At 43.1% G+C, this 24,890-nt stretch overlaps 2 protein-coding genes across 2 annotated transcripts in view; both read right to left on the bottom strand.

Annotated features, from left to right (window-relative positions):
* Positions 1–24,890, bottom strand: part of MTMR10 (myotubularin related protein 10) — a 780,230-nt gene that overhangs the window by 97,659 nt on the left and 657,681 nt on the right. The gene's annotated exons all lie outside the window — the stretch shown is intronic.
* Positions 1–24,890, bottom strand: part of THSD4 (thrombospondin type 1 domain containing 4) — a 169,437-nt gene that overhangs the window by 28,643 nt on the left and 115,904 nt on the right. Inside the window, exon 8 of the mRNA XM_070762735.1 lies at positions 1,635–1,839. Within this exon, the coding sequence (XP_070618836.1) occupies positions 1,635–1,839 (205 nt within the window). The remainder of the gene's footprint in view (positions 1–1,634; positions 1,840–24,890) is intronic.

The raw sequence follows: 24,890 nt of genomic DNA, 5'->3' as shown, positions 1-24,890 counted from the left end.
GTTTTCTTCCAAAACGATTCGAAACGTTCCCAAGAATAAGATGCCTAAATCTCAGCTTTAAAAAAAAAAAACACCCTGCATATTCATTTTATTTATTTCATTTTTATTTTGGCTATTTTTCATTGGGTTGGTGAGTGTAGCCAAAAATGGAGAAGTTGTTTAAAGTTTTTTTTGCGGGGGAAAAGGGGGCCATTGGTGAACTTCTAAATATGAAGCACATTCCTCCCGGCTTCAAAATTGGTTCTTGCTTTGCTCAAGAACTTTGAACCTGCTTTTCCTGAGATTTTCGTGGGGCAGAAAAATAGCAACATTCCTGGGCTAAAAAAGAATCACACTCTGTGAAATGGCTGGGAAGAAAACCCACACGCTCTTTCCCAGGGTTTGTTCAGTCCCTGGAGTTACGCAGCTTGGCTAGCACCAACTTTGGGTAGATGTATTTGAAGACCTGCCTGCACCAGATCAATCTCCCAGTGTTGAAGGTTGCCAAAGCTGCTGCTCCGTCCTGCTGGCTACCAGGCATTTTGCTTGCATCAGAAGCAAAGTGTATTTCCGCTTTTCATATATGGGTGTCTAGGGAGCAATGACGTCACATCTATATTTCAAATAAAGCAGATGAAAGCAGGAGCAGGAGCTAGGGAGAGGGATGGAAAGAGGTCAACTTTGGAGTTCAACCATGCTACCCCAAAAGTCACATCATAATTCTTGGTTAGAAAAGGAGGAAGAGAGGGGGGAGGAGGTGGTGGTGAAGGAGGAGGTGGAGGAGGAGGAGAAGGAGAAGGAGAAGAAGAAGAAAGGAAGAAAGGAAGAAAGAAAAAGAAAGGAAGAAAGAAAGAAAGAAAAAGAAAGGAAGGAGAAGGAAAGGAGGAGGAGGAGGAGGTGGTGGTGGTGAAGGAGGAGGTGGAGGAGGAGGAGGAGAAGGAGGAGATGAAGAAGAAGAAGAAAGAAAGAGAAAGAAAGAAAGAAAAAGAAAGGAAGAAAGGAAGAAAGGAAGAAAGAAAAAGAAAGGAAGGAGAAGGAAAGGAGGAGAAGAAGAAGAAGAAGAAGAAGAAGAAGAAGAAGAAGAAGAAGAAGAAGAAGAAGAAGAAGAAGAAGAAGAAGACTCAAAACTATAAAAGAAGCCAAGGACATTTATCTGAAGAAGAGTCCATTAGGAGTTCGGCGGCCTATAAATCGAAGAAATTACATTAAATTAAATGAAGGAGAAGAGAAGGAGAAGGTAGTGGTGATGGTGGTGTGACCAAAGGAAACCAATTGCACAGATCAATTTTCAAGTCCTCCACTTCCAGATCATCTCATGTATTAACTCATACATCACTTTGGGCATCAGCTAATACTCCTTACAAAGCCTATTACTGTTTTTGAGCATTCACTCAATGATTCTGTCTCCACCAGTAAGTGATCTCATGAGCTCTCCAAAAAAACACTCTTCTCAAACCAACATATCCTGACTCTCTCTTTTGTGCTTTCATGTCTCCTCCTCCAGAAACATGATTCTCAATCTGGTTTCTTCCAAGTTACTTGAGACCTACCACACCCAGGAATCCTGAAGGGTCAATATGGAATTCTGGCATTTGCAGTACCAACAGATCACCCAACTAGAAGAAGACCTTTTCTGGGAGAGATGGACTACTTACCCAAATAATTGTTGCTCTTGGACATCTCTGTTATGTTGATTTTGGTGGCCCCTTCTGGAATTTCTACTATTTTGTGGTAGCCAAGGTTGGTCAGGCTGTGCTTGAAGACTCCTGAGATCACCCTGCAAGCTGTGTTGTCACCTCCACAAATTCCACACTTGTCCACCACCTTGTCGGAACCCAAGTAGTCATCGCAGCCAATACTCTGTCAAGGAAAAGAAAACAGAAGCCTGAGGTCAATATATGGAATGCATATAAAGAATGTGCATCTTATATTCCAAAAAGTATGCTAACATATTATAACATATTTTGTAAACTGCCCAGAGTCCACTTTAACCATAAACCCATGTAAGATCTGTCAAGTGAGATCAAGCCAAGCCAAACCAAGTCTTGTCTTGTCTACTAATGCAATACAACACAACACAAGAAAATACAACACAATGCAATGGTGCTTTTGTTCATGATTCAGTAGGGTACCACAGGGTTCTGTCCTGGGCCCTGTGCTCTTCAACATTTTCATCAATGACCTGGACGAGGGAATAGAAGGGCAATCAAATTCGCAGACGACACCAAGTTGGCGGGGGTAGCCAACATCCCAGAAGACAGGCTCAAACTACAGAAAGACCTGGACAGACTAACACAGTGGGCCCACACCAACAAAATGATGTTCAACATCGACAAGAGCAAAGTCCTTCACCTAGGTAAAAGAAAACCTGGACACACATACAACCTGGGAGAAACCCCTCTCAGCAGTAGCGACAGCGAAAGAGATCTCGGAGTCTTGGTGGATAATTGACTAAACATGAGCCAACAATATGCAGCAGCAGCCAAAAAAGCCAACACAATCCTAAGCTGCATCAACAGGGGAATACACTCCAAGACCAGGGAAGTCTTAATACCACTCTACTACGCCCTGGTCAGACCACACCTGGAGTACTGTGTTCAGTTCTGGTCACCACACTTCAAAAAAGACATTGAAACTCTGGAGAAGGTGCAGAAAAGAGCAACCAAAATGATCAGGGGTCCAGAAACCAAGACTTACGAAGAGAGACTGCGGGAACTGGGCATGGATAGCCTAGAGAAAAGGAGGGCCAGAGCGGACATGATAGCAGTCTACAAGTATACGAGGGGTTGCCACAGAGAGGAGGGGATCACTTTATTCTCCAGGGTACCGGAGGGCCGGACGAGCAACAACGGCTGGAAGCTGACCAAGGAGAGATTCAACCTGGAAATAAGGAAGAACTTCCTGGCGGTCAGAATGATCAACCAGTGGAACAACCTACCAGCGGACGTTGTGAACTCCAATACTCTGGACATTTTTAAGAGGAAATTGGACTGTTATTTGGCTAGGATGCTATAGGGTTCCTGGTTAGGCAGGGGGTTGGACTTGATGACCTGCATGGTCCCTTCCAACTCTAACAATAAATAAATAAATAAATACATGATAGATAGATAGATAGATAGATAGATAGATAGATAGATAGATAGATAGATAGAGATAGATAGTTAGATAGATAGTTAGATAGGTAGGTAGGTAGGTAGGTAGGTAGGTAGGTAGGTAGGTAGATAGATAGATAGATAGATAGATAGATAGATAGATAGATAGATAGATAGATAGATAGATAATAGATAGATAGATAGATAGATAGATAGATAGATAGATAGATAGATAGATAGATAGATAAGATGGATAGATGGATGGATGGATGGATAGATAGATGGATAGATAGAGATAGATAGTTAGATAGATAGATAGATAGATAGATAGATAGATAGATAGATAGATAGATAGATAGATAGATAGATAGATAGATAGATAGATTCCTTTGCTTGAAAGTTCTTTTAAAAGTCTTTCCTGGTGGAATCCAATGAAATCACAACAGGCTGAATTTTCTCCCCAAACCAAGCCAGACTTGGTTCGCTCTCCCTTCTCTGAGAAATGGAATTCACTAAGTTGTCATCACTTCTTTTGAAAGCAGCTCCTGGGTCCTACTGAAAAAATAATAATAAATACCGGTATGACAACCATTCTTTCTCTTCCAAAGGCCCAGAGTAGGTATTTATAACACTGATGAGTTATTGCAGACACCTGTAATTGGTCCAAAACTGAATATCGCTGGACTTGGGCCTTTGGCCAAAACAATTTTAGGGGTGAAGAATAAAGCGATTTTTCTGGCAGGTTGATTCCCAAACCCCCCCCCCCCCCTTTTGTCGGTGTGTTTTGGCTTTCAAGGCAGCTGCTCCAAGCATCTCAACACTTAGGAATGTATCTGAGAAGAGAGACAAAGTTCAGCCCGCAGCACAATGGAGAAGCCGAGTTTGTGATGGATGACAGAGGCGGTTGCCTGTTTTCATGGGGATATATTGTGGCCAGATGACAGGAGACGGGCAGGACACGAAGAAGGCAGGTGGGTGGGAGGGGAAGGATGCAGGCCAAGATGGAGCGAGGTTGCAGGAGATGATTTTTCCATCAAATATCTGGGAGAGATTAAAGCCTCTTTCTATCTCTATCTCGCTCTCTTTTTATCCTTTTTGCAAGGCATTATATCGCGAGCGGCATCTTCTCTTCCAGCTGGGAGAAGAGAGCTTCAAAAGAATCTATTGCGTCACATTCCTTCCAAAGAAAAGGCTTCTCTTTCCCATTAGTGCATCCTTGGTATGGAGGAATAACAGGATATCAGAGGTGGAAGGGGCCTTGGGGATCCTTCTACATAGCTTAGGACCTATGATACCCTTGGCATCCATGAATCTGTCTCATCCTGCCTTGAAGCTCTCCAGGCTGACAGCTGTCACGACCTCTTCTGGAAGGGAATTCCATGCTGTGAGCCGCCCCGAGTTTAAATGGGAAACGAGGAGGTTGAAGACTTGCTCAACTTTCGCTGATTTAATCTGAAAAGAAATATAATAATAACGCCGACTCTTTCAGGGGACTTTTTGTGTTTGCTCATCCAAGTGATTCCAGAGAAACTCTGGGAATCCTTGGAAACGCATTAGGAGCATCCGAGAGAGGCTAGCAGTCATGAACGAGCTGTCTCCCCAGTCAATGAGGGGGCTATTTGCCCTCCACGAAGTACATGGATGGAGGGAAAATTAATCCCCCTGGAATTCGTGCACCAAGATGCCAAGCTCTGCACCTCACTTAGCAAGAATGAAAATTCAGAATGAAAATCCAGGCCAAGAAGAGAAAGAATAAAGAATAACTTTCACTTATAGGATTATCTCCAGGACCGCCTTCTGCCGCACGAATCCCAGCGACTGGTTAGGTCCCACAGAGTTGGCCTTCTCCGGGTCCTGTCGACTAAGCAATGTCGTTTGGCGGGACCCAGGAGAAGAGCCTTCTCTGTGGCAGCCCCGACCCTCTGGAACCAGCTCCTCCCAGATATCAGAGTTGCCCCCACCCTCCTTGCCTTTCGCAAGCTCCTTAAAACCCACCTCTGTCGTCAGGCATGGGGGAATTGAGATATTCCCTTCCCCCTAGGCTTATAGAATTTATACATGGTATGCTTGTATGTATGAGTGGTTCTTTAAATTGGGGGTTTTTTAGATTATTTTAATATTACATTTGTTTTCATTGTCTTTTTATTGTTGTTAGCTGCCCCAAGTCTTCGGAGAAGGGCGGCATACAAATCTAATAAATAAAGAAATAATAAAGAAAGAAAGAAAGAAAGAAAGAAAGAAGGAAAGAAGGAAAGAAAGAAAGAAAGAAAGAAAGAAAGAAAGAAAGAAAGAAAGAAAGAAAGAAATGTTGGATAGAGATACAGGTCTGAATAGCAATAGCAGTAGCATTTAGACTTATACACTGTTTTTGCAATCACAACGGCAAGGGACATATTGCTGCTCGCTGGTGAACAGCCAAGACCCACTGGTGTTGTAACCCTGGGAGAAGAAGCAACGATGGAATGACAGATTGTGGCTTTATGGTTGGAGGCCTTTTACGATGGTTTGCAAACTGCCCCGAGTTGCGTTTTAAGCTGGGCAGCCCGACAAATCTTTTCAGCAAATAAGTGCACCACAGAAAACCAAAAATGATAATGACCAAATACAGTGATACCTCGTCTTACAAACGCCTCGTCATACAAACTTTTCAAGATACAAACCCAGGTTTTAAGTTTTTTTTGCCTCTTCTTACAAACTATTTTCACCTTACAAACCCACCGCTGCCACTGGGATGTCCCACCTCCAGACGTCCATTGCCAGCGAAGCACCCGTTTTTGGGCTGCTGGGATTCCCCTGAGGCTCCCCTCCATGGGAAACCACACCTCCGGACTTCCGTTGCCAGCGAAGCGCCCATTTTTGCGCTGCTGGGATTCCCCTGAGGCTCCCCTCCGTGGGAAACCCCACCTCTGGACTTCCGTGTTTTTGTGATGCTTCAGGGGAATCCCAGCAGCGCAAAAATGGGCGCTTCACTGGCAACGGAAGTCTGGAGGTGGAGTTTCCCAGCAACACAGCAACACAGAGGTCCGGAGGTGGGGTTTCGAGGACTTCGGTGTTTTTGCGATGCTGCGATTTCACTGAGGCTCCCTTCGCTGGGAAATCCCACTTCCGGACTTCCATTGCCAGCGAAGCGCTCGTTTTTGCGATGCTGGGATTCCCCTGCAGCATCGCAAAAACACAGAAGACCGGAGGTGGGGTTTCCCATGGAGGGGAGCCACAGGGGAATCCCAGCAGCGCAAAAACGGGCGCTTCGGCTGGCAAAAGGGGTGAATTTGGGGCTTGCACGCATTCATCGCTTTTCCATTGATTCCTATGGGAAACTTTGTTTCATCTTACAAACTTTTCACATTAAGAACCTCGTCCCGGAACCAATTAAGTTTGTAAGATGAGGTATCACTGTATGTTGTGTTTATTAGGCCATTTATATCTTAAACTAATCCAGATTTAGGACAAGTTGACAGTGGACTGAAAAAAGTCAGTGAATGCCAAAACCTTCATTGGGTGGAACATTAGAAAGACACAACTCCTGACTCTTTACACTGCAAAGCAAAAATAATCTGCAGTGAATTATCTGGAATTGCGCATTTCGACAACCCCCCCCCCCCTCAACTAACCAACACAGCCTCCTGGAACAAAGTAAGGGCTACAAAGTCAAACATGTTTTGTCAAAACAAAAACAAAAAAACCCAGCTCACATCAGACGTTGGTTGGTCCGTTCGTTGGCTGTGAGCTACGTTCCCACAAACCCATTTCAAGAGATGCACGACTCCTCCCCCCCCCCCCAGGACAGCTGCATTTCAAGTCCTCAAAGAAGCACGGAGGCTCAAGGAAAGTTTTGGGAAAGACGCAGCTTTGTGTGTGTCTCCCTTCTTAGCTTTTGCTTTAGAATAGAATAGAATAGAATAGAATAGGAATCTACCTATATATCTATCCTGTCTGTCTGTCTGTCTGTCTATCCATCTACGTACATAGAATAGAATAGAATAGAATAGAATAGAATAGAATAGAGAATAGAGAATAGAGAAGAGAGAAGAGAGAAGAGAGAGAGAGAGAAGAGAGAAGAGAGAAGAGAGAAGAGAAGAGAGAATGGAATGGGATGGGATGGGATGGCACAGAATAGAACAGAACACAATTTTTTATTGGCCAAGAGTGATTGGACACACAAGAAATTTGTCTTCGGTGCAGATGCTCTCAGTGTATATAAAAGAAAAGAGACATTTGTCTAGAATGGAATGGAACAGAATGGAACGGAAGAGAAGAGAACAGAATAGAATAGAATTCCTTATTGGCTAAATGTAATTGGACACACAAGGAATTTGTCTTGCTGCAGATGCTCTCAGTGGACATAAAAGAAATACATTTGTCAAGAATCATGAGATACAACACTTAATGATTGTCATCGGGGTCAAATATCAGGAAACAATCAATATTAATAAAAATCTTAAGGGCACAAGGAACAAGTTACAGTCATGCAGTCATAAGTGGGAGGAAAAAGATGATAGAATGATGAGAAAAAACTAGTAGTGATAGTAGTGCAGACTTAGTGAATAGTTTGACTGTGTTGAGGGAATTATTTGTTTAGTAGAGTGATGGCGTTTGGGGAAAAAACTGTCCTTGTGTCTAGTTGTCTTGGTGTGCAGTGCTCTCTAGCAACGTTTTGAGGGTAGGAGTTGAAACAGTTTGTGTCCAGGATGCGAGGGGTCAGTCAATATTTTCACCGCCCTCTTTTTGAGTCTACAGGTCCTCAATGGAAGGCAGGTTGGCAGCAATTATTGCTGTTAGCCGCCCCAAGTCTTCGGAGAGGGGTGGCATACAAATCCAATTAATAATAATAATAATAATAATAATAATAATAATAATAATAATAATAATAATAATAATAATAATTGTTTTTTCTGCAGTTTAAAATCTCCTGGTCCATCTCTTCCAGAATCCTAGCAGTAGCCTCCAGGCTTCCGATAGAAAAGGAGAGGGATGAAGCCAAAAAGTTGTATGCTGAGGATTTTGGATTAGGCAACTGGCCATCCGATGCCCTTTTCCCAGACGAATTTCACACGGACGTCTCCTGCTGACTTCCACGCTTGGGCATCCAAATTAGCCCTTCGGCCATTGTTCTTTTGAATGCCGCGGGAGCAGAGAGGAAGTGATGGTCCCCAACTGCCACGGAGGTGATTCATAGAAGCAGAGGCCTGAAGACATTGCGTGCTGGGCAGGGTGGGGAAAAAAATCTCTTCCGAGAGCGACCCCCAAGATGTAGTGTGGGACGTTCCGGCCATAAACTTTGGAGGGCCCTGACATTTTTGTCCAAAGCTTTTTTCTGAGGGATCCTTGGCCACTCGGTTCCCACACCAGGGTCTTTTGTTTTTGCCTTTTCCCAGAAGAGGGACGGAGATGCATAGACCTTGCTTTCAAGGTCTTCTTCAATTACGTATTGTAGGTGTACAAAGGTATAACAGTGTTTATACACATGATGCCAGTAAGAGGGAAACATTAGAAACATTGGCACTAGAGTACCTTCCGAGTGCACCAGAGCAGTGTTTCCCAACCTTGGCAACTTGAAGATATCTGGACTTCAACTCCCAGAATTCCCCAGCCAGCGAATCAAATGTATAACTTATTACATATTAATATAAAATATTAAACTATCCATAGTAAGGAAATGTTTCTATTCAAACTTTAGATTATACACATCCATATCAATTACATATATGAGTTCAGAAGTAGGTTAGTTAATTTTATTGTATTATAGAGTAAGGTGTTTTGTTTTTAAGCCCATCATTTATAATCTCTTGATTTAGAAACATAGAAGATTGACAGCAGAAAAAGACCTCATGCTCCATCTAGCCTGCCCTTATACTATTTCCTGTATTTTATCTTAGGATACATCTACATTTATCCCAGGCATGTTTAAATTCAGTGACTGTGGATTCTTCCTTCCTTCCTTCCTTCCTTCCTTCCTTCCCTCCCTCCCTCCTTCCTTCCTTCTTTTCCTTCCTTCCTTCCTTCACTTTCCTTTCTTCCTTCTTTCCTTCCTCCCTCCCTTCCTCGTTCATAGAAACATAGAAGATTGATGGCAGAAAAAGACCTTATGGTCCACATAGTCTGCCCTTATACTATTTCCTGTATTTTATCTTAGGATGGATCTACATTTATCCCAGGCAGGTTTAAATTCAGTGACTGTGGATTCTTCCTTCCTTCCTTCCTTCTTTTTCTTCCTTCCTTTGCTTTCCTTTCTCCTTTCCATCCTCCCTTCCCTCCTCATTCATAGAAACATAGAAGATTGATGGCAGAAAAAGACCTCATGGTCCTTCTAGTCTGCCCTTATACTATTTCTTGTATTTTATCTTAGGATGGATCTACATTTACCCCAGGCATGTTTAAATTCAGTTCCTGTGGATTGACCAACCACGTCTGCTAGAAATTTGTTTTATTTTATCTTTTCCATGCTGTCCTCTGCAAAGAGCCTTGATTCCACTGGTAATAAAATAGCTAGAATGCGAGGTTAGAAATCTGTATCATATTTTTCCTGGCAGTTCTGGTGTTTCAGAAAAGCTTCCCTCCTGTTGCGATCACCTTTGCTGCCACGAATCAAAACCTGAGGCTGCTCAGATCAATACAGAGGGATGAAATCTCTCCCCAGATCCCTTGGGGAGCGTCCCAGAATGTGGGAAAGGAGAATATATGGTTCTAGAGAGACCCATCTTAGCTCCAAGCTGATCCTTCCAAGTCAGGTGGAATCAGCTCAGCAGATGGGTAGCTACAGGCCAGGACCCAAATCCACAAGACCCAAATTGCATTTATTTATAGCCAGTGAGCAGCGAAGTAGCTACAAGAATAAAAATGACCCATAAAAGCAGACCGAAATACAATAAGTGCGATAAAACTTCCCTGCCCAGCGGCCAGGTGGAATTCACAAGTGTAAAAAGTCAACAAAAGGGAACAAGCCAAGGCAAAAATGGAACAAGGTACAATCTATGGCAGTGTTTCCCAACCTTGGCCATTTGAAGATATTTGGACTTCAACTCCCAGAATCCCCCAGCCAGCAATCAATCCCCCAGCCAGCAATCGCTGGCTGGGGAATTCTGGGAGTTGAAGTCCAAATATCTTCAAGTTGCCAAGGTTGGGAAACACTGTTCTATGGAATCAATCCACCCCACCCCACCGATGTCTGTACTGCTCCCACCCTACTGGCCTTCCATAAGGCCACAAAGACCTGGGAGGGGGGGGGACATGAATTAACAACTATCATGGCCAAATCTTCAACCACAACAACACTGGAGCACACAACAGATGCAAACCTAATGTAAACCGCTCTAAACTCAACTGCAGGAAATACGACTTTAGTAACCGAGTAGTTGATGCATGGAACTCACTACTAGACTCTGTAGTATCATCCCCTAACCCCCCAAACTTTACCCTTGGATTCTCCACTGTTGACCTCTCCCAATTCCTAAGAGGTCAATAAGGGGCGTGCGTAAGTGCACCAGTGTGCCTTCCGTCCCCTGTCCTCATGTTTCTCTCTTACTAGCATCATGCAGATGAATATTATTATATCTTTGTACACCACCAATACATACAAACAATAGCAAAATAATAAACCGTATGAATGATTACTATGCATGATGTTGTGATTGCTTAAGTAAGTAAGTAAGTAAGTAAGTAAGTAAGGAAGGAAGGAAGGAAGGAAGGAAGGAGGAAGGAGGAAGGGAGGAAGGAAGGAAGAAGTAGAGAAGATAGAAAAGAAGGTGAAGATGATAGGAAGGAAGGAAGCAAGGAAGGAAGGAGGAAGGGGGAAGGAGGAAGGAGGAAGGAAGGAAGGAAGGAAGGAAGGAAGGAAGGAAGGAAGGAAGGAAGAAGTAGAGGAGAAGATAGAAAAGAAGGTGAAGATGATAGGAAGGAAGGAAGGGAGGGAGGAAGGAAGGAAGGAGGAAGGAGGAAGGAAGGAGGAAGGAAGGAAGGAAGGAAGGGGTACTGTATGTACCCCATCAGAAGAAAGAAACATCGTTTTTAATTAGGGTTTTATAGTTTTTTTAGATTTTAAATTTGACTTCTTTTATTTTGTATTTAGATTGTTGTTGTAAGCTGCCCTGAGTTCTTCGGAATTGAGTGGCATAAAAGTCTAAATACACATATACGTGCATACATACATACATAATATCTGTGAGATGACAAGTGCGGCATCACAATGCAAATCTACTCCTTTTGGGCTGTGTGAGCAACACCATGAGTTGCATCCTGCAGAATTTCACCAGGGCACATAATACCCACACAACAATCACACACACACACCCATACACATTTGTCATCCCTTTGTGTGTGTTTTTTGGTTCTTCTGAGAGATTCTGAGTAACAGGACAATGTTGACATTCCTTGAAAATGCCTGTATATATCTGTGGGTTTGGAGGGGGGAGGGGGGAGGACTGCTGATAAAGCTGCATTCAAGAGATTCCCCTCCCTTAACCCCCACCTCCCCTCTGTTTCACACACAGACACACAATCATTTTATCCTGAAAATAGAATATTCTGGTCTCAAAACATAGTGGCACAGTGTAGGGATGTTTTGCCACCAGCAAAATGGAGGAGAATGAAGAAGAAGAGAAGGAGGGGAAGAAGAAGGTGGGAGAAACAAAGGGAGAAAAAAGGAGGATGAGAAGAAGAAGAAAAATGAGGAGGGGATGGTGGAAGAGATGGGAGGAAGGGAGGAAGGAAGGAAGGGGTAGAGGAGAAGAAAAGAAGGTGAATGTGATAGAGAAGAAGGAAGGAGGGAGGGAGGAGAAAGAGGTAGAGGAGAAGATGGAAAAGAAGGTGAAGGTGATAGTAAGGAAAGAAGGAATGAACAAACAAATGAATGAAAGAATGAAGGAAGGAACGAAGGAACGAAGGAATGAAGGAACGGACGGACGAAGGAATGAAGGAACGAAGTAGAGGAGAAGATGGAAAAGTAGGTGAAGATGATAGAGAGGAAGGAAGGAAGGAAGGAGGGAGGGAGGGAAGGAAGGATGCTTGTTGGAACCCATCTTCAAGGAACTTCTCTCTAGCTGGAAGATGTTCCCTAAGATGGGCTCCAGCATGAGGACCTTCCTTCCTTCCTTCCTTCCTCCCTCCCTCCCTCCCCCTCCCTTGCTTCCTTCCTTCTTCTCTATCACCTTCACCCTCTTTTCCATCTTCTCCTCTACCTCTTTCTCCTTCCTTCCTTCCTTCCTTCCTTATTTGTTTGAATTGAATTGAAAGGGACCTTGCAGGTCATCAAGTCCAACACCTGCTCAACCAGGAAACCCTACACCTCCCCAGCCAGTTGGCAGTCCAATCTCCTCTTGAATATGTCCAGAGTTGGGGCATTCCCAACCTCCGCTGGCAGGCCGTTCCACTGGTTGATTGCTCTGACCGTCAGGAAGTTCTTCCTTATTTCCAGGTTGAATCTCTCCTTGGTCAGCTTCCACCCATTGTTCCTCGTCTGGCCCTGTGGTGCTCTGGAAAATAGTGTGACCCCCTCCTCTCTGGGGCAACCCCTTAAGTATCTGTATACTGCTATCATGTCCCCACTGGCCCTTCTTTTCTCTAGGCTATCCATGCCCAGTTCCTGCAACCTCTCTTCATAAGTCTTGGTTTCTTCTTGATCCATTGGGAGTCCTGAATGACAGAACTCCAACGTGCCTTGACCTCTGGAACGGAGCCTTCTCACACACGCACCACATACGTGTTCATTCATGTGGGAAGTCTTGGCACTGCCAAGAAGCTCGCTCCAGCTCGACTTGCGATGCCGTTGTGTTGATCCAAGTTCTCTCTTCCATGAAGCTAAAGCATTTGGCAGGAGTTCAAGGACAATTAGGCAGGGAACCGTCTCCTAACTGTAATGCACTTTGGAAGACAGATGTCAAATCTTGTAATGGCAGATCAGCACTATGAACCATAGCTGTCTTGTAAACATTTTATAGGCTGTGGGGTTCTGAGGCTGCAATTATTTTCTTCTGGTTGATAAAAGAGTAGCAATAAGAACATGAGAACCTAAGAAGAGCCCTGATGAATCAGGCCAAAGCCCATCAAGTCCAGCATTCTGTGACACACATTGGCCCACCAATTGTCCATGGGGATCTTGAGGAAAAAGAGAAGGCAAGATCCTCCCTTTCCCTTGACCCCCAATGAATGGTACTCAAGGGAACCCTGCCTGCCTCAACCAACATAGAGGCAGCACTTGGACATCCATTTCAATAACCACCGATACACTTGGCATCCATGAATCTGTCTAATCCTGCCTTGAAGCTATCAAGGCTGAGAGCTGTCACGACCTCTTCTGGAAGGGAATTCCATTAAAAACACTTCCCTCCTGACCCTTTAACATATTTAAATGTTTCAATCATGTCCCCCCTTTTCCTTCTGTCCTCCAGACTCTACAGATTGAGTTCATGAAGTCTTTCCTGATACGTTTTATGCTTAAGACCTTCCACCATTCTTGTAGCCCGTCTTTGGACCCCTTCAATTTTGTCCATATCTTTTTGTAGGTGAGGTCTCCAGAACTGAACACAGTATTCCAAATGTGGTCTCACCAGCGCTCTATATAGCGGGATCACAATCTCCCTCCTCCTGCTTGTTATACCTCTAGCTATGCAGCCAAGCATCCTACTTGCTTTCCCTACCGCCTGACTGCACTGTTCACCCATTTTGAGACTGTAAGGAATGGATCCAGGCACATTGCCTGGAACCGCTTGAAGGCAAATTGGAAAGTAAAATGTCCCACATAAATAAGACATTGAAGAACCTTGGAGAACGGCCCCAAGAAAGGCTTCTGTTTCAAAATGCAATTGCTGGCCCTTTGGAAAGGCAAGACTGAACGGGTGATCCAACCTTCTTGAAGACGCACCAGATCCATGGCTTTCTTCAGTCGGAGTGTTGTGGCCTCCTGCCCTTGTGTTTCACAACCACTTAATAAATAACTGGTGAGAATGGAGGCAGCAAGTCCAAAGATCTACCCACACTAATGGGAGGGGGGCGGGGGGCTGTGTTCAAATCCTGATTCATTTCCTCCTTTCAGCTCCACCAGATGCCCATAATAACTTGGCAAAACAAAAAGCAACAAATTAAACTCAATTTTCTCCAGCACAGATTGGGACAAAGAAAAATGAGCAACCACAACAGAACTTGAAGAATTAAAGGAGGAGGACTATACATTCATCGGGATTGCAGCTAAAAAAATTATGAAGCTGTAGCTCTGCTTTGTTTTTGATTTTGTGGTTGTTGGGGTGTTTGTTTGTTTTTGCTTTCCCCTCATTTCAGAAAAAGTTTATTTAAACTTCCCAATCTAATCTTCAGCAGGTACTTTATCTGGAGGTTTTTAAGAAATGCAACTTTTTACCTGTAGGAAAACAGTCATAAACGGTAAACATTTGAAGTTTTTTCCGAGTGTCCAGGCTCCTTGGAGAAATGTATATTCAGAATAGCAATAGAATTTAGACTTATACACTACTTAATAGTGCTTTTACAGGCCCCTCTAAGTGGTTTACAGAATTGGCCTCTTGCCCCAACAATCTGGGTCCTCATTTGACCCACCTTGGAAGGAGGGAAGGCTGAGTCAACCTGGAGCCGGTGGTCAGGTTTGAACTGCTGAACTACAGCTAGCAGTTGGCTGAAGCAATTTGCAGTGCTGCACTCTAACCACTGCGCCACCCTGGCTCTTTCGGAAGGAAGGAAGGAAGGAAAGAAGGAAGGAAGGAAGGAAGGACAAATATATCTATCTATCCATCTACCTACCTACCTACCTACCTACTGTATCTATCTATCTATCTATCTATCTATCTATCTATCTATCTATCTGTGTGTCTGTCTGTCTATCCATCTACCTACCTACCTACCTACCTACTGTATCTATCTATCTACCTACCTACCTACCTATCTATCTGTGTGTGTGTCTGTCTGTCTGTCTATCCACCATCTACCTACCTACCTACCTACCTACCTACTGTATCAGTACTACTAAAATTACAATCCATGAGCTGTGAAGTCTATATTCAATTTTATATTATTAGGGAAAGGAATAAACAAGGTTGCCACATTTGTCGCATAAATTAGCTAAGGTGTATTAGGCACTTAAAAGCTGGCCACAAATGATATACATACATACATACATACATACATACATACATACACACATATTTACATATATACACACATACATACACACACACATATACATACACATATAATATACATATACATATCTCGCTATGATGAAGGCGCATATTTGCGACAACTGGATCAAACTCATGAATTTTGGCAGATGTGCAGAAATGTAGAGGGATTCAGCCCCAGCCTCCATCTCCATCCCTTGTTTTTGGGCGATGCAAATTTGCCTTCATTAGATTGAGTGTGACTCTATTTAAAGAAAAATACGAGGATCTGGGTGTGTAATTGAAGAGCTCGATCCAAATTCGCTGAAAGATCGCCAACAGGTTTTTGAAAGAATCCCGAATGCTGATTTTAATGTGTTCCATATTATCCTAAAGTTTCACACTTCCAAGAATACCAAAGTCAGTGTTTTTCATTTTAAAAAGAAAACAACCCTGTGTTTCAGTGTGTGTTTGTGTGTGTCTATGTTTAAAAGGGAAAAAAGCTAAGGATTTCAATCCCTCTTGAATTCCTTTCCATCCCTTTCTTTCAAAGGTTGAGAACTTAAATTGTTTTTATATTACTCTATTGTATGACTGCGTGGAAATTAGAGCTCTGACTTCCATAATAAAAACTTCTGTGTATCACTAGTCATGAATTTCCAATTATTTAATTTATTTCCTATCCCTATCAGGATTGTATTTGGGGTATGATGTTGGGTAGGAATGATATTCTTGGCCTTCCTTGATTGATAAGCTGGAGGAAGTACTGATTATCTCAGAGGGTTTGAAGAGGGGCGACCTAAGCAAGATGACCAGAAGTCTTGAAGTTTACCAACCACATCTGCTGGAAGTTTGTTCCCAGCATCTACAACTCTTTATGTCAAATAATATTTTCTCATGTAAAGATTTCAGCTTCCCAACCTCACGTTGAACACGGGAGGGATGGCTTTTTAGGGTCTTCCAATATGTGATCCCCTTATATAGAGCGCTGGTGAGACCACATTTGGAATACTGTGTTCAGTTCTGGAGACCTCACCTACAAAAAGAGATTGACAAAATTGAACGGGTCCAAAGACGGGCTACAAGAATGGTGGAAGGTCTTAAGCATAAAACGTATCAGGAAAGACTTAATGGACTCCATCTGTAGAGTCTGCAGGACAGAAGGAAAAGGGGGGGACATGATCGAAACATTTAAATATGTGAAATGGTTAAATAAGGTCCAGGAGGGAAGTGTTTTTAATAGTAAAGTGAACACAAGAACAAGGGGGCACGATCTGAAGTTAGTTGGGGGAAAGATCAAAAGCAACGTGAGAAAATATTATTTCACTGAAAGAGGAGTAGATGCTTGGAACAAACTTCCAGCAGACGTGGTTGGTAAATCCACAATAACCGAATTTAAACATGCCTGGGATAAACATAGATCCATTGTAAGATAAAATACAGGAAATAGTATAAGGGCAGACTAGATGGACCATGAGGCCTTTTTCTGCCGTCAGTCTTCTATGTTTCTATGTGTTTCACTTTCACTTAGAGCTGCCTCATCAGCTCTCTGGTGCTTAGAAAACCCGCCCAAGAAGACTTCGCTCACATCTGTTCCTAGTCAAAGCTACGAAAGAAGTGAGTTGAGGTTGGCAGAAACGGTTTCAAAAAGAACCCCCCCCCCTTTTGCCTTCAAGGACAAAGGAACCTTGCAAGAAAATCTCTCCAAAAATCAAAATCCTCCCCCCTTTGTGTTTTATTCACTTTTCCTTTCATTCCACAACATGCTAAACAAAAGGGTTGGTTTCCACCCTCATCCCATCATGGCAAAAGTGTGGGATCCGTGTCGATCCGTTTATGGGTTTGTGGGTTTCCATTCATGGGTCACAAGAGGCTGAATTCGCGAAACAGGTGGGTGGGAGGAATGCATATTTTGACAACACGTTAATGGCAGGAGACAAGGTGCTTCACAAAAATAGCTATTTAAGTGGAAGGTGAAGTAGCTAGTTATTTATTTATTTATTCATTCATTCATTCATTCATTCATTCTCAATCCTATTTATATGCCGCTGTATAGTCTGGAGGACAGAAGGGAAAGGGGGGACATGATAGAAACATTTAAATATGTTAAAGGGTTAAATAAGGTCCAGGAGGGAAGTGTTTTTAATAGGAAAGTGAACACAAGAACAAGGGACCACAATCTGAGGTTAGTTGGGGGAAAGATCAGAAGCCACATGAGAAAAAATTAATTTACTGAAAGAGTCGTAGATCCTTGGAACAAACTTCCAGCAGACGTGGTTGGTAAATCCACAGTCACTGACTTTAAACATGCCTGGGATAAACATAGGTCCATCTTAAGATAAAATACAAAAAATAGTATAAGGGCAGACGAGATGGATCATAGGTCTTTTTCTGCTGTCAGTCTTCTATATTTCTATGTTCCTATACCAACTTCCCTTGCAAACATTCCCTTCGACAGTTATATGCCTTGTAGCCTTACTTTCTGGGTAACCCTTGTACATCCCTTAGTCCAGCCCATATATGGGTTACCAAAGGCCACAAGTAAAATACCAAAAGGTTGGCAGGTTCTTGACTCCGTCGTCTCCGTTCCGACTTAATTATAGTTCATAAAATCATATACCCAAATGTCCTACCTGTTAGCGACTACTTCACCTTCAACCGCAACAACACACGAGCACGAAATTGATTTAAACTAAATGTCAACCACTCCAAACTTGATTGCAAAAAATACGACTTCAGCAACAGAATAATCAACGCCTGGAATGCACTTCCTGATTCTGTGGTTTCTACTCTAACCCCAAAACCTTTAGCCTTGGACTATCTACAGTTGACCTCTCCCCCCTTTCTAAGAGGTCTATAAGGGGTGTGCATAAGCGCACCACTGTGCCTACCGTCCCTGTCTTATTGTCTTCTTTTGTTACTTTTTATCATTACTTATCTAATGTTTTTATTTGTACAAATTACCACCCTATAATTTTTTGACAAGATAGATAGATAGATAGATAGATAGATAGATAAGATAGATAGATAGATAGATAGATAGATAAGATAGATAGATAGATAGATAGATAAAATAGATAGATAGATAGATAGATAGATTAGATAAGTTAGATAGATAGATAGATAGATAAGATAGATAGATAGATAGATAGATAAAATACATAAAATAGATAGATAGATAGATTAGATAAGTTAGATATATATATATATATATATATATATATATATAGATAGATAGATAGATAGATAGATAGATAGAGATAGATAGATACAGAGATAGATAGATAGATAGATAGATAGATAGATAGATAGATAGATACAGAGATAGATAGATACAGAGATAGATAGATAGATAGATAGATAGATAGATAGATACAGAGATACAGAGATAGATAGATAGATAGATAGATAGATAGATAGATAGATAGATAGATAGATAGATAGATAGATAGATAGATAGATAAAAATAAGAAGAACACAAGGAACTTTATGAGCCGAGGTGGCACAGCGGGTAGAGTGCTGTACTGCAGGCCACTAAAGCTGACTTCTAGATCTGTAGGTCAGCGGTTCAAATCTCATCACCGGCTCAAGGTTGACTCAGCCTTCCATCCTTCCAAGGTGGGTAAAATGAGGACCCGGATTGTGGGGGCCATAGGCTGGCTCTGTTTTTAAAAAGTGCTTTTGCTAACAGGTTGTAAGCCTCCCTGAGTCTAAGGAGAAGGACAGCATAAAAAAATGAAATAAATAATAATAAAGTCAGACATCAGGTCTATCAGAAAACTAATCTGGCTTTTGCCCTTGCCATTAAAAAAAAAAAAAGTTCCTTTCTCAGGATGTGTTGCCCACCAGCCAAGCAACCTAGAGAGGTAGCTAAAGAACAAGAATCAGCAAAAGAAACAGCCCCCCCTTTTTTTTTACAGCCCAGCCTATGAAAGCAAGACCACAGTGTAACCTCTGTGCCAAAAAAGTTCTCGGTGCCAAGAACGAAAGAAAATGAGACATTTCAAAAACCGCAAATTGGAAGGGTCTCGTGAATTTCAAAGGAATTCAGAGGCCGGAGTATAAACAGAGCTGCTTTTAATTGCTCGAAGCGCTGGATGGAGGTATATTTCTCTATCCCCCCCCCTCTTTTCTTCTAGCTGAGCGTGGCTACATTTCCCTTTCCAAGAGAAATGGATTCTGTATCGCCACGTGCCCTACTCAATTCTTTGCAGAAAGGAATGAAACCCTTTCACCCAGGGCTCAATTGCCACCGGTTCGGCCTGGTTCGGGGGTACCACTAGTGGTGGCCCCTAGTGGTTAGGAGAACCAGGAACAGCAGCAGTGTGAGGCTCCACCCACCTAGAAACCTAGAAACCTAGAAGATTGAGGGCAGAAAAAGACCTCCTGGTCCATCCGGTCTGCCCTTATACTATTTCCTGCATTTTATCCTAGGATGGATCTATGTTTATCCCAGGCAGATTTCAATTCAGTTCCTGTGGATTTACCAACCAGGTCTGCTGGGAGTTTGTTCCAAGGATCTACTACTCTTTCAGAAAAATAATATCTTCTCACGTGGCTTCTGATCTTTCCCCCAACTAACCTCAGATTGTGCCCCCTTGTTCTTGGGTTCACTTTCCTATTAAAAACACTTCCCTCCTGAACCTTATTTAACCCTTTAATGTATTTAAGTGTTTTGATCATGTCCCCCCCTTTCCCTTCTGTCCTCCAGACTCTACAGACTGAGTTCATTGAAAAGTCTTTCCTGATACGTTTTATGCTTAAGACCTTCCACCATTCTTGTAGCCCGGCTTTGGACCCGTTCAATTTGATCCATCTCTTTTTTGGAGGTGAGATCTCCAGAACTGGACACACTATTATTCCAAATGGGGTCTCACCAGCACTCTATACAGCGGGATCACAATCTCCCTCTTCCTGCTTGTTATACCTCTAGCTATGCAGCCAAGCATTCTACTTGCTTTCCCTACCGCCTGTCTGCACTGTTCACCCATTTGGAGATGGTCAGAAATCATGACCCCTAAATCCTTCTCTTCTGAAGTTTTTGCTAACACAGAACTGCCAATATAAGACTCAGACTGAGGATACCTATATATTATACGGTTGATTTTTTTTTAATATTAGGGTTTTTGTAGCCCGTCTTTGGACCTGTTCAATTTGATCCATATCTTATTATAGGTGAGGTCTCCAGAACTGGACACAGTATTATTCCAAATGGGGTCTCACCAGCGCTCTATATAGCAGGATCACAATCTCCCTCTTCCTGCTTTATTTATTTTTTTATTTTATTTATTAAATTTGTATGCCGACCCTCTCCGTAGACTCGGGGTGGCTCACAACAGCAATAGAAATACAATATATAATACAAATCTAATAAAAACTAAAAACCCATAATTTAAAAAACATGCACACAACATACCATACATAAACAGTATAGGCCTGGGGAAGTTATCTCAGTTCCCCCATACCTGACGACAGAGGTGGGTTTTAAGGAGCTTACGAAAGGCGAGGAGGGTGGGGGCAGTTCTGATATCTGGGGGGAGTTGGTTCCAGAGTGTCGAGGCCACCACAGAGAAGGCTCTTCCCCTGGGTCCCGCCAAACGACATTGTTTAGTCGACGGGACCCGGAGAAGGCCAACTCTGTGGGACCTAACTGGTCGCTGGGATTCGTGCAGCGGCAGGAGGCGGTCCCAGAGATATTCTGGTCCGATGCTTGTTATCCCTCTAGCTAGAAGACCTCCAAGGCCTTTCCCAACTTTGTAAATGTTTCTGTAAATATTTGAGAACCTTTTCCCAAGGAAAGATGAGCCAAAAAGACAAGGGTAAACTCTCCCGTCTTTCCTGCTCAAGGCAAAAGCGAAAGGAGATTTGCAGAAAGCAGCCCAAGACAATCAACCTCGGACACTTAATGAAAATGAATTCAGCCACGGTTTGAATATCCCCCACTTCCCCCCCAGGGACCAGCCTCCTTCCCAGGGCAGGGGACCTTCCTGGACGGAGTTAGCCAAATGGATTAATCTGCCTCTGGTGAAGGCGCAGACTGCCGTGTGGCTCGGGAAGTGAAAATGATCTCTCAGCGTCCAGCCAAGTGCTTGCAGGCACAGAGAGAGAGAGAGAGGCTTGGCTCACTGCACCAGTCCGAAAAGGAAGCTCCAGGAAGCTCAGTAAACATCCTGGAAAAGTTCTGGCCGGCCTAACCCAAAGCATACCTTGAGAAGGGGAAAAAAAAACCTCTCTCTTTTCCCCTCTCTTTCTGTGGTTCCAGCTTTTCTGCTACTGTGGTTAAAAAACAGACCCCCGGGGCACATACAGCAGTCTTCCCAAGAGCATTGCTGCAACCCACGACAGTTTTGGGGGGCTGTGGGACCCCGAGAATTCACATAGAATAGGAAGGTTGGAAGGGACCTTGAAGGTCTTCTGGTTCAACCCCTTGTTCGAGCAGGAGACCTTATATTATTCCAGACAAACGGCTGCCCAATCTGGTCTTGAATATTTCCAGTGATGGAGCACATACGATTTCTGGAGACAAGGGATTCTTTTTTTTTTTTTCTCCTTTCCTTTCTCCTTTCCTTTCCTTTCCTTTCTTCTTTCCTTCCTTCCTCTTTCCTTCCTTCTTTCCTTCCTTCCTTTCCTTTCTCCCTTCTTTTTCCTTCCCTTTCCTTCCCTTCCCTTCCCTTTCTCTGTCTCTTCCCTTTCTCCTTTCCTTCCCTTTCTCCCTTCTTTTCCTTTCCCTTCTCCTTTCCTTCGCTTTCTTCTTCCCTTCCCTTCCTTTTCTCCTTTCCTTCCCTTCCTTCCCTTCCTTTCTTTCCTTTCTCCCTTCTTTTTTCCTTCCCTTTCCTTCCCTTCCCTTTCCTTTCTCCTTCCCTTTCTCCCTTCTTCTCTTCTCTTTCCTTTCTCTTCCCTTCCCTTCCTTTTCTCCTTTCCTTCCTTCCTTCCCTTCCTTCCTTTCCTTTCTCCCTTCTTTTTTCCTTCCCTTTCCTTCCCTTCCTTTCTCCGTCTCTTCCTTTTCTCCTTTCCTTTCCTTTCTCCCTTCTTTTCCTTTCCCTTCTCATTTTCTTCACTTTCTCCTTTCCTTCCCTTCCTTCCCTTCCTTCCTTCTTTCCTTCCTTCCTTTCCTTTCTCCTTTCTTTTTTCCTTCCCTTCCCTTTCTTCCTTCCTTTCCTTCCTTCCTTCCTTCCTTTTCTCCTTTCTTATTTTCTCTTTCTTTCCTTATTTCTTTCTTTCTTTCCTCCTTTCTTTCTTACTTTCTCTTCCTTTCTCTCCTTCCTTCCTTCCTCCCTCTCTCCCCCTCCTCCCCCCCATCCTGAGTTATTTGAATTGCCAATCTTCGGGGAGGAAAATCAAACCCTGACACCCCCATCCCCGAAAAAAAAAAGCCCCCAATTCCGCTAGCCTTGCTGTCAAAGGAAAGATGCTTTGGGCGTTTGAACGGGGCATCTGCTGAACAGAACGCAGCATCGTAACTTGGGATGCTCGCTCGGTTCAAACCGCGCGCCCGACCTTTTACTACGGGCAGCAGCCCACGGAGCCTTCCCTACCTCCGGGCTAGTCCGAAACAGGTGGGCTGGGTGAGCAATAAGAACCTGGAAAAGTCTAAAACCTTTTCCTGCAACTACCAAGAAGGCAGAGAGAATCGAGAACGAGATAAAGGTAGAAAGGACCAGCGCAGGCGCGCGCCCCCCACACCCTGCCCAAAGTCCCTGGAAAACCAAAAACCAAGCGCAATAATAATAATAATAATAATAATAATAATAATAATAATAATAATAATAATAATAATAATAATAATAATAATAATAATAATAATAATAATAATAATTAGATTTGTATGCCGCCCCTCTCCGAGGACTCGGAGTGGCTCACAACAGTAATAAATCCAATATGTTTTTTTTTAAAAGCATCGTGCTGGGTGCGGCTGGTGGACACACAACCACGGGCCAAAATGGCAACACCTGTGCAAACTCGCTCCTTCTCTCCCCTAATGTCCTCGAGCGCAGCCAGCCAGCGCTCAACGGCGCCGACAGGTGCGTCTTTCCCACCCAGGTACAAGTGAGGCGAGGGTTGGCCCGGTGGAGGAAGGGAAGAGGCTCCCGAAGCCTTCAGCTTACCTGGTCTTTGGGGGTCGCTGACGCCGCGGCTTGGAAGCAGACCATCCCCAAGAGGAGGTAACGGGCGCCCATGATCGCGCCGCCTTTCAAACTCCCTTCAAGCCAGAATCTGTTTTCTGGGGTTTGGGTGTTTTTTTCCTTCTTCCCCGCACCCGGAAGGTTTAAGCGCTACCAGATGTGGTGGTGGGGATCTCCAAAAAGTCTCCAAAAGTCCTACATTGCTGGGTCTCCTCGGGGCGAGTCCCTCTCCCCCAGACCCGGTTTTTTCCCTCTGCTAACTCCGCGCTCAGCCGCTGCGCTCCGAAGACAAGGAGTAAATTGATCTCTCTCTCTTTTTTCATGTAGTAACGTCTTCCGACTCGGGAGGGGGGTTGACGGCAACCCCGAGCTGGGGGAAAGAGGTTGTGTGTGTGTGTGTGTCTCCCTCCGTGTGTGTATGTATGTGTCATTAGTGTGAAGCAAAGGAGGGGAGGGAAAAAACTACACGGGCAGTGACAAATCCCTCCATCTGCTCCAATTTATGATTTTTTTTTAAGAAGCTCGGGCAACGGATTTTCCCCCCCCTCTCTCCCTCCCCTCTTTATACTAGGAACCGTGCCAGGGTCTTATTTGCTAACTGTGGGCAGGCATGGCTGGGTTTGAAAGAGCTTTTGGGGCACCTTGGGGGCATGTTTTGAAAACTCTCTCTCTATATATATATATATATCTCCCTCTCTCTCCCTCCCTCCCTCTCTCCCCTCCACTCTCTCTCTCTCTCTCTCTCTCTCTCTCTCTCTCTCTCTCTCTCTCTCTCTCTCTCTCTCTAAAGGGAAAAAAAATATTAGTCAAATTTGTACATCTCGCCCCAAAGATCCTCTGGGCAGGGCACTGGATAATATCCACACAAAATGACTTATGTTTTTTAAAGGTTTTTAAAAATTTACATTAAGGAATAAATGATACACAGTGGAACCTCTACCTACAAATGCCTCTACTTATGAACTTTTCTAGATAAGAACCAGGTGTACAGAATGAAGTATTCAATGAGAATATTTCATTCATTCAGATCTAGGATGTGTTATTTGAGTGTGCACAACAGCATGTGAAATTGACTGTCAATCAGTGTTGCTTCCTAAGTGGACAGTTTGATTTCCCAGAAGTTTTATTTACTTGGAGTTATATTCTGTTGTTTAAGTGTTCCCTTTATTTTTTTGAATACATATATATTCAAAGCAGCACGAAGCTAACAACTTCAGCCTGATGGTGGTGAATGTGATTTCACCGAAACGTTGCATAGACACTCAATAATAATAATAATAATAATAATAATAATAATAATAATAATAATAATAATAATAATAATAATAATAATACTAAATAATAATAATAATAATAATAATAATAATAATAATAATAATAATAATAATTTGTTGGATTTGTATGCCACCCCTCAAAATATTACATGGGGTAAAACCCAAACTCAGAAATGCATAATCGTGTATTCACTGTAATGTCATAATATTTGAAGGTACAGTGCTACCTTGTCTTATAAACTTAATTGGTTCCGGGACGAGGTTCTTAAGGTGAAAAGTTTGTAAGACGAAACAATGTTTCCCATAGGAATCAATGGAAGAGCG

Source organism: Erythrolamprus reginae, chromosome 10, assembly GCF_031021105.1.
Source record: "Erythrolamprus reginae isolate rEryReg1 chromosome 10, rEryReg1.hap1, whole genome shotgun sequence".
Classification (NCBI taxonomy): domain Eukaryota; kingdom Metazoa; phylum Chordata; class Lepidosauria; order Squamata; family Dipsadidae; genus Erythrolamprus; species Erythrolamprus reginae.
This window is presented reverse-complemented; position numbering and strand designations above follow the sequence as displayed.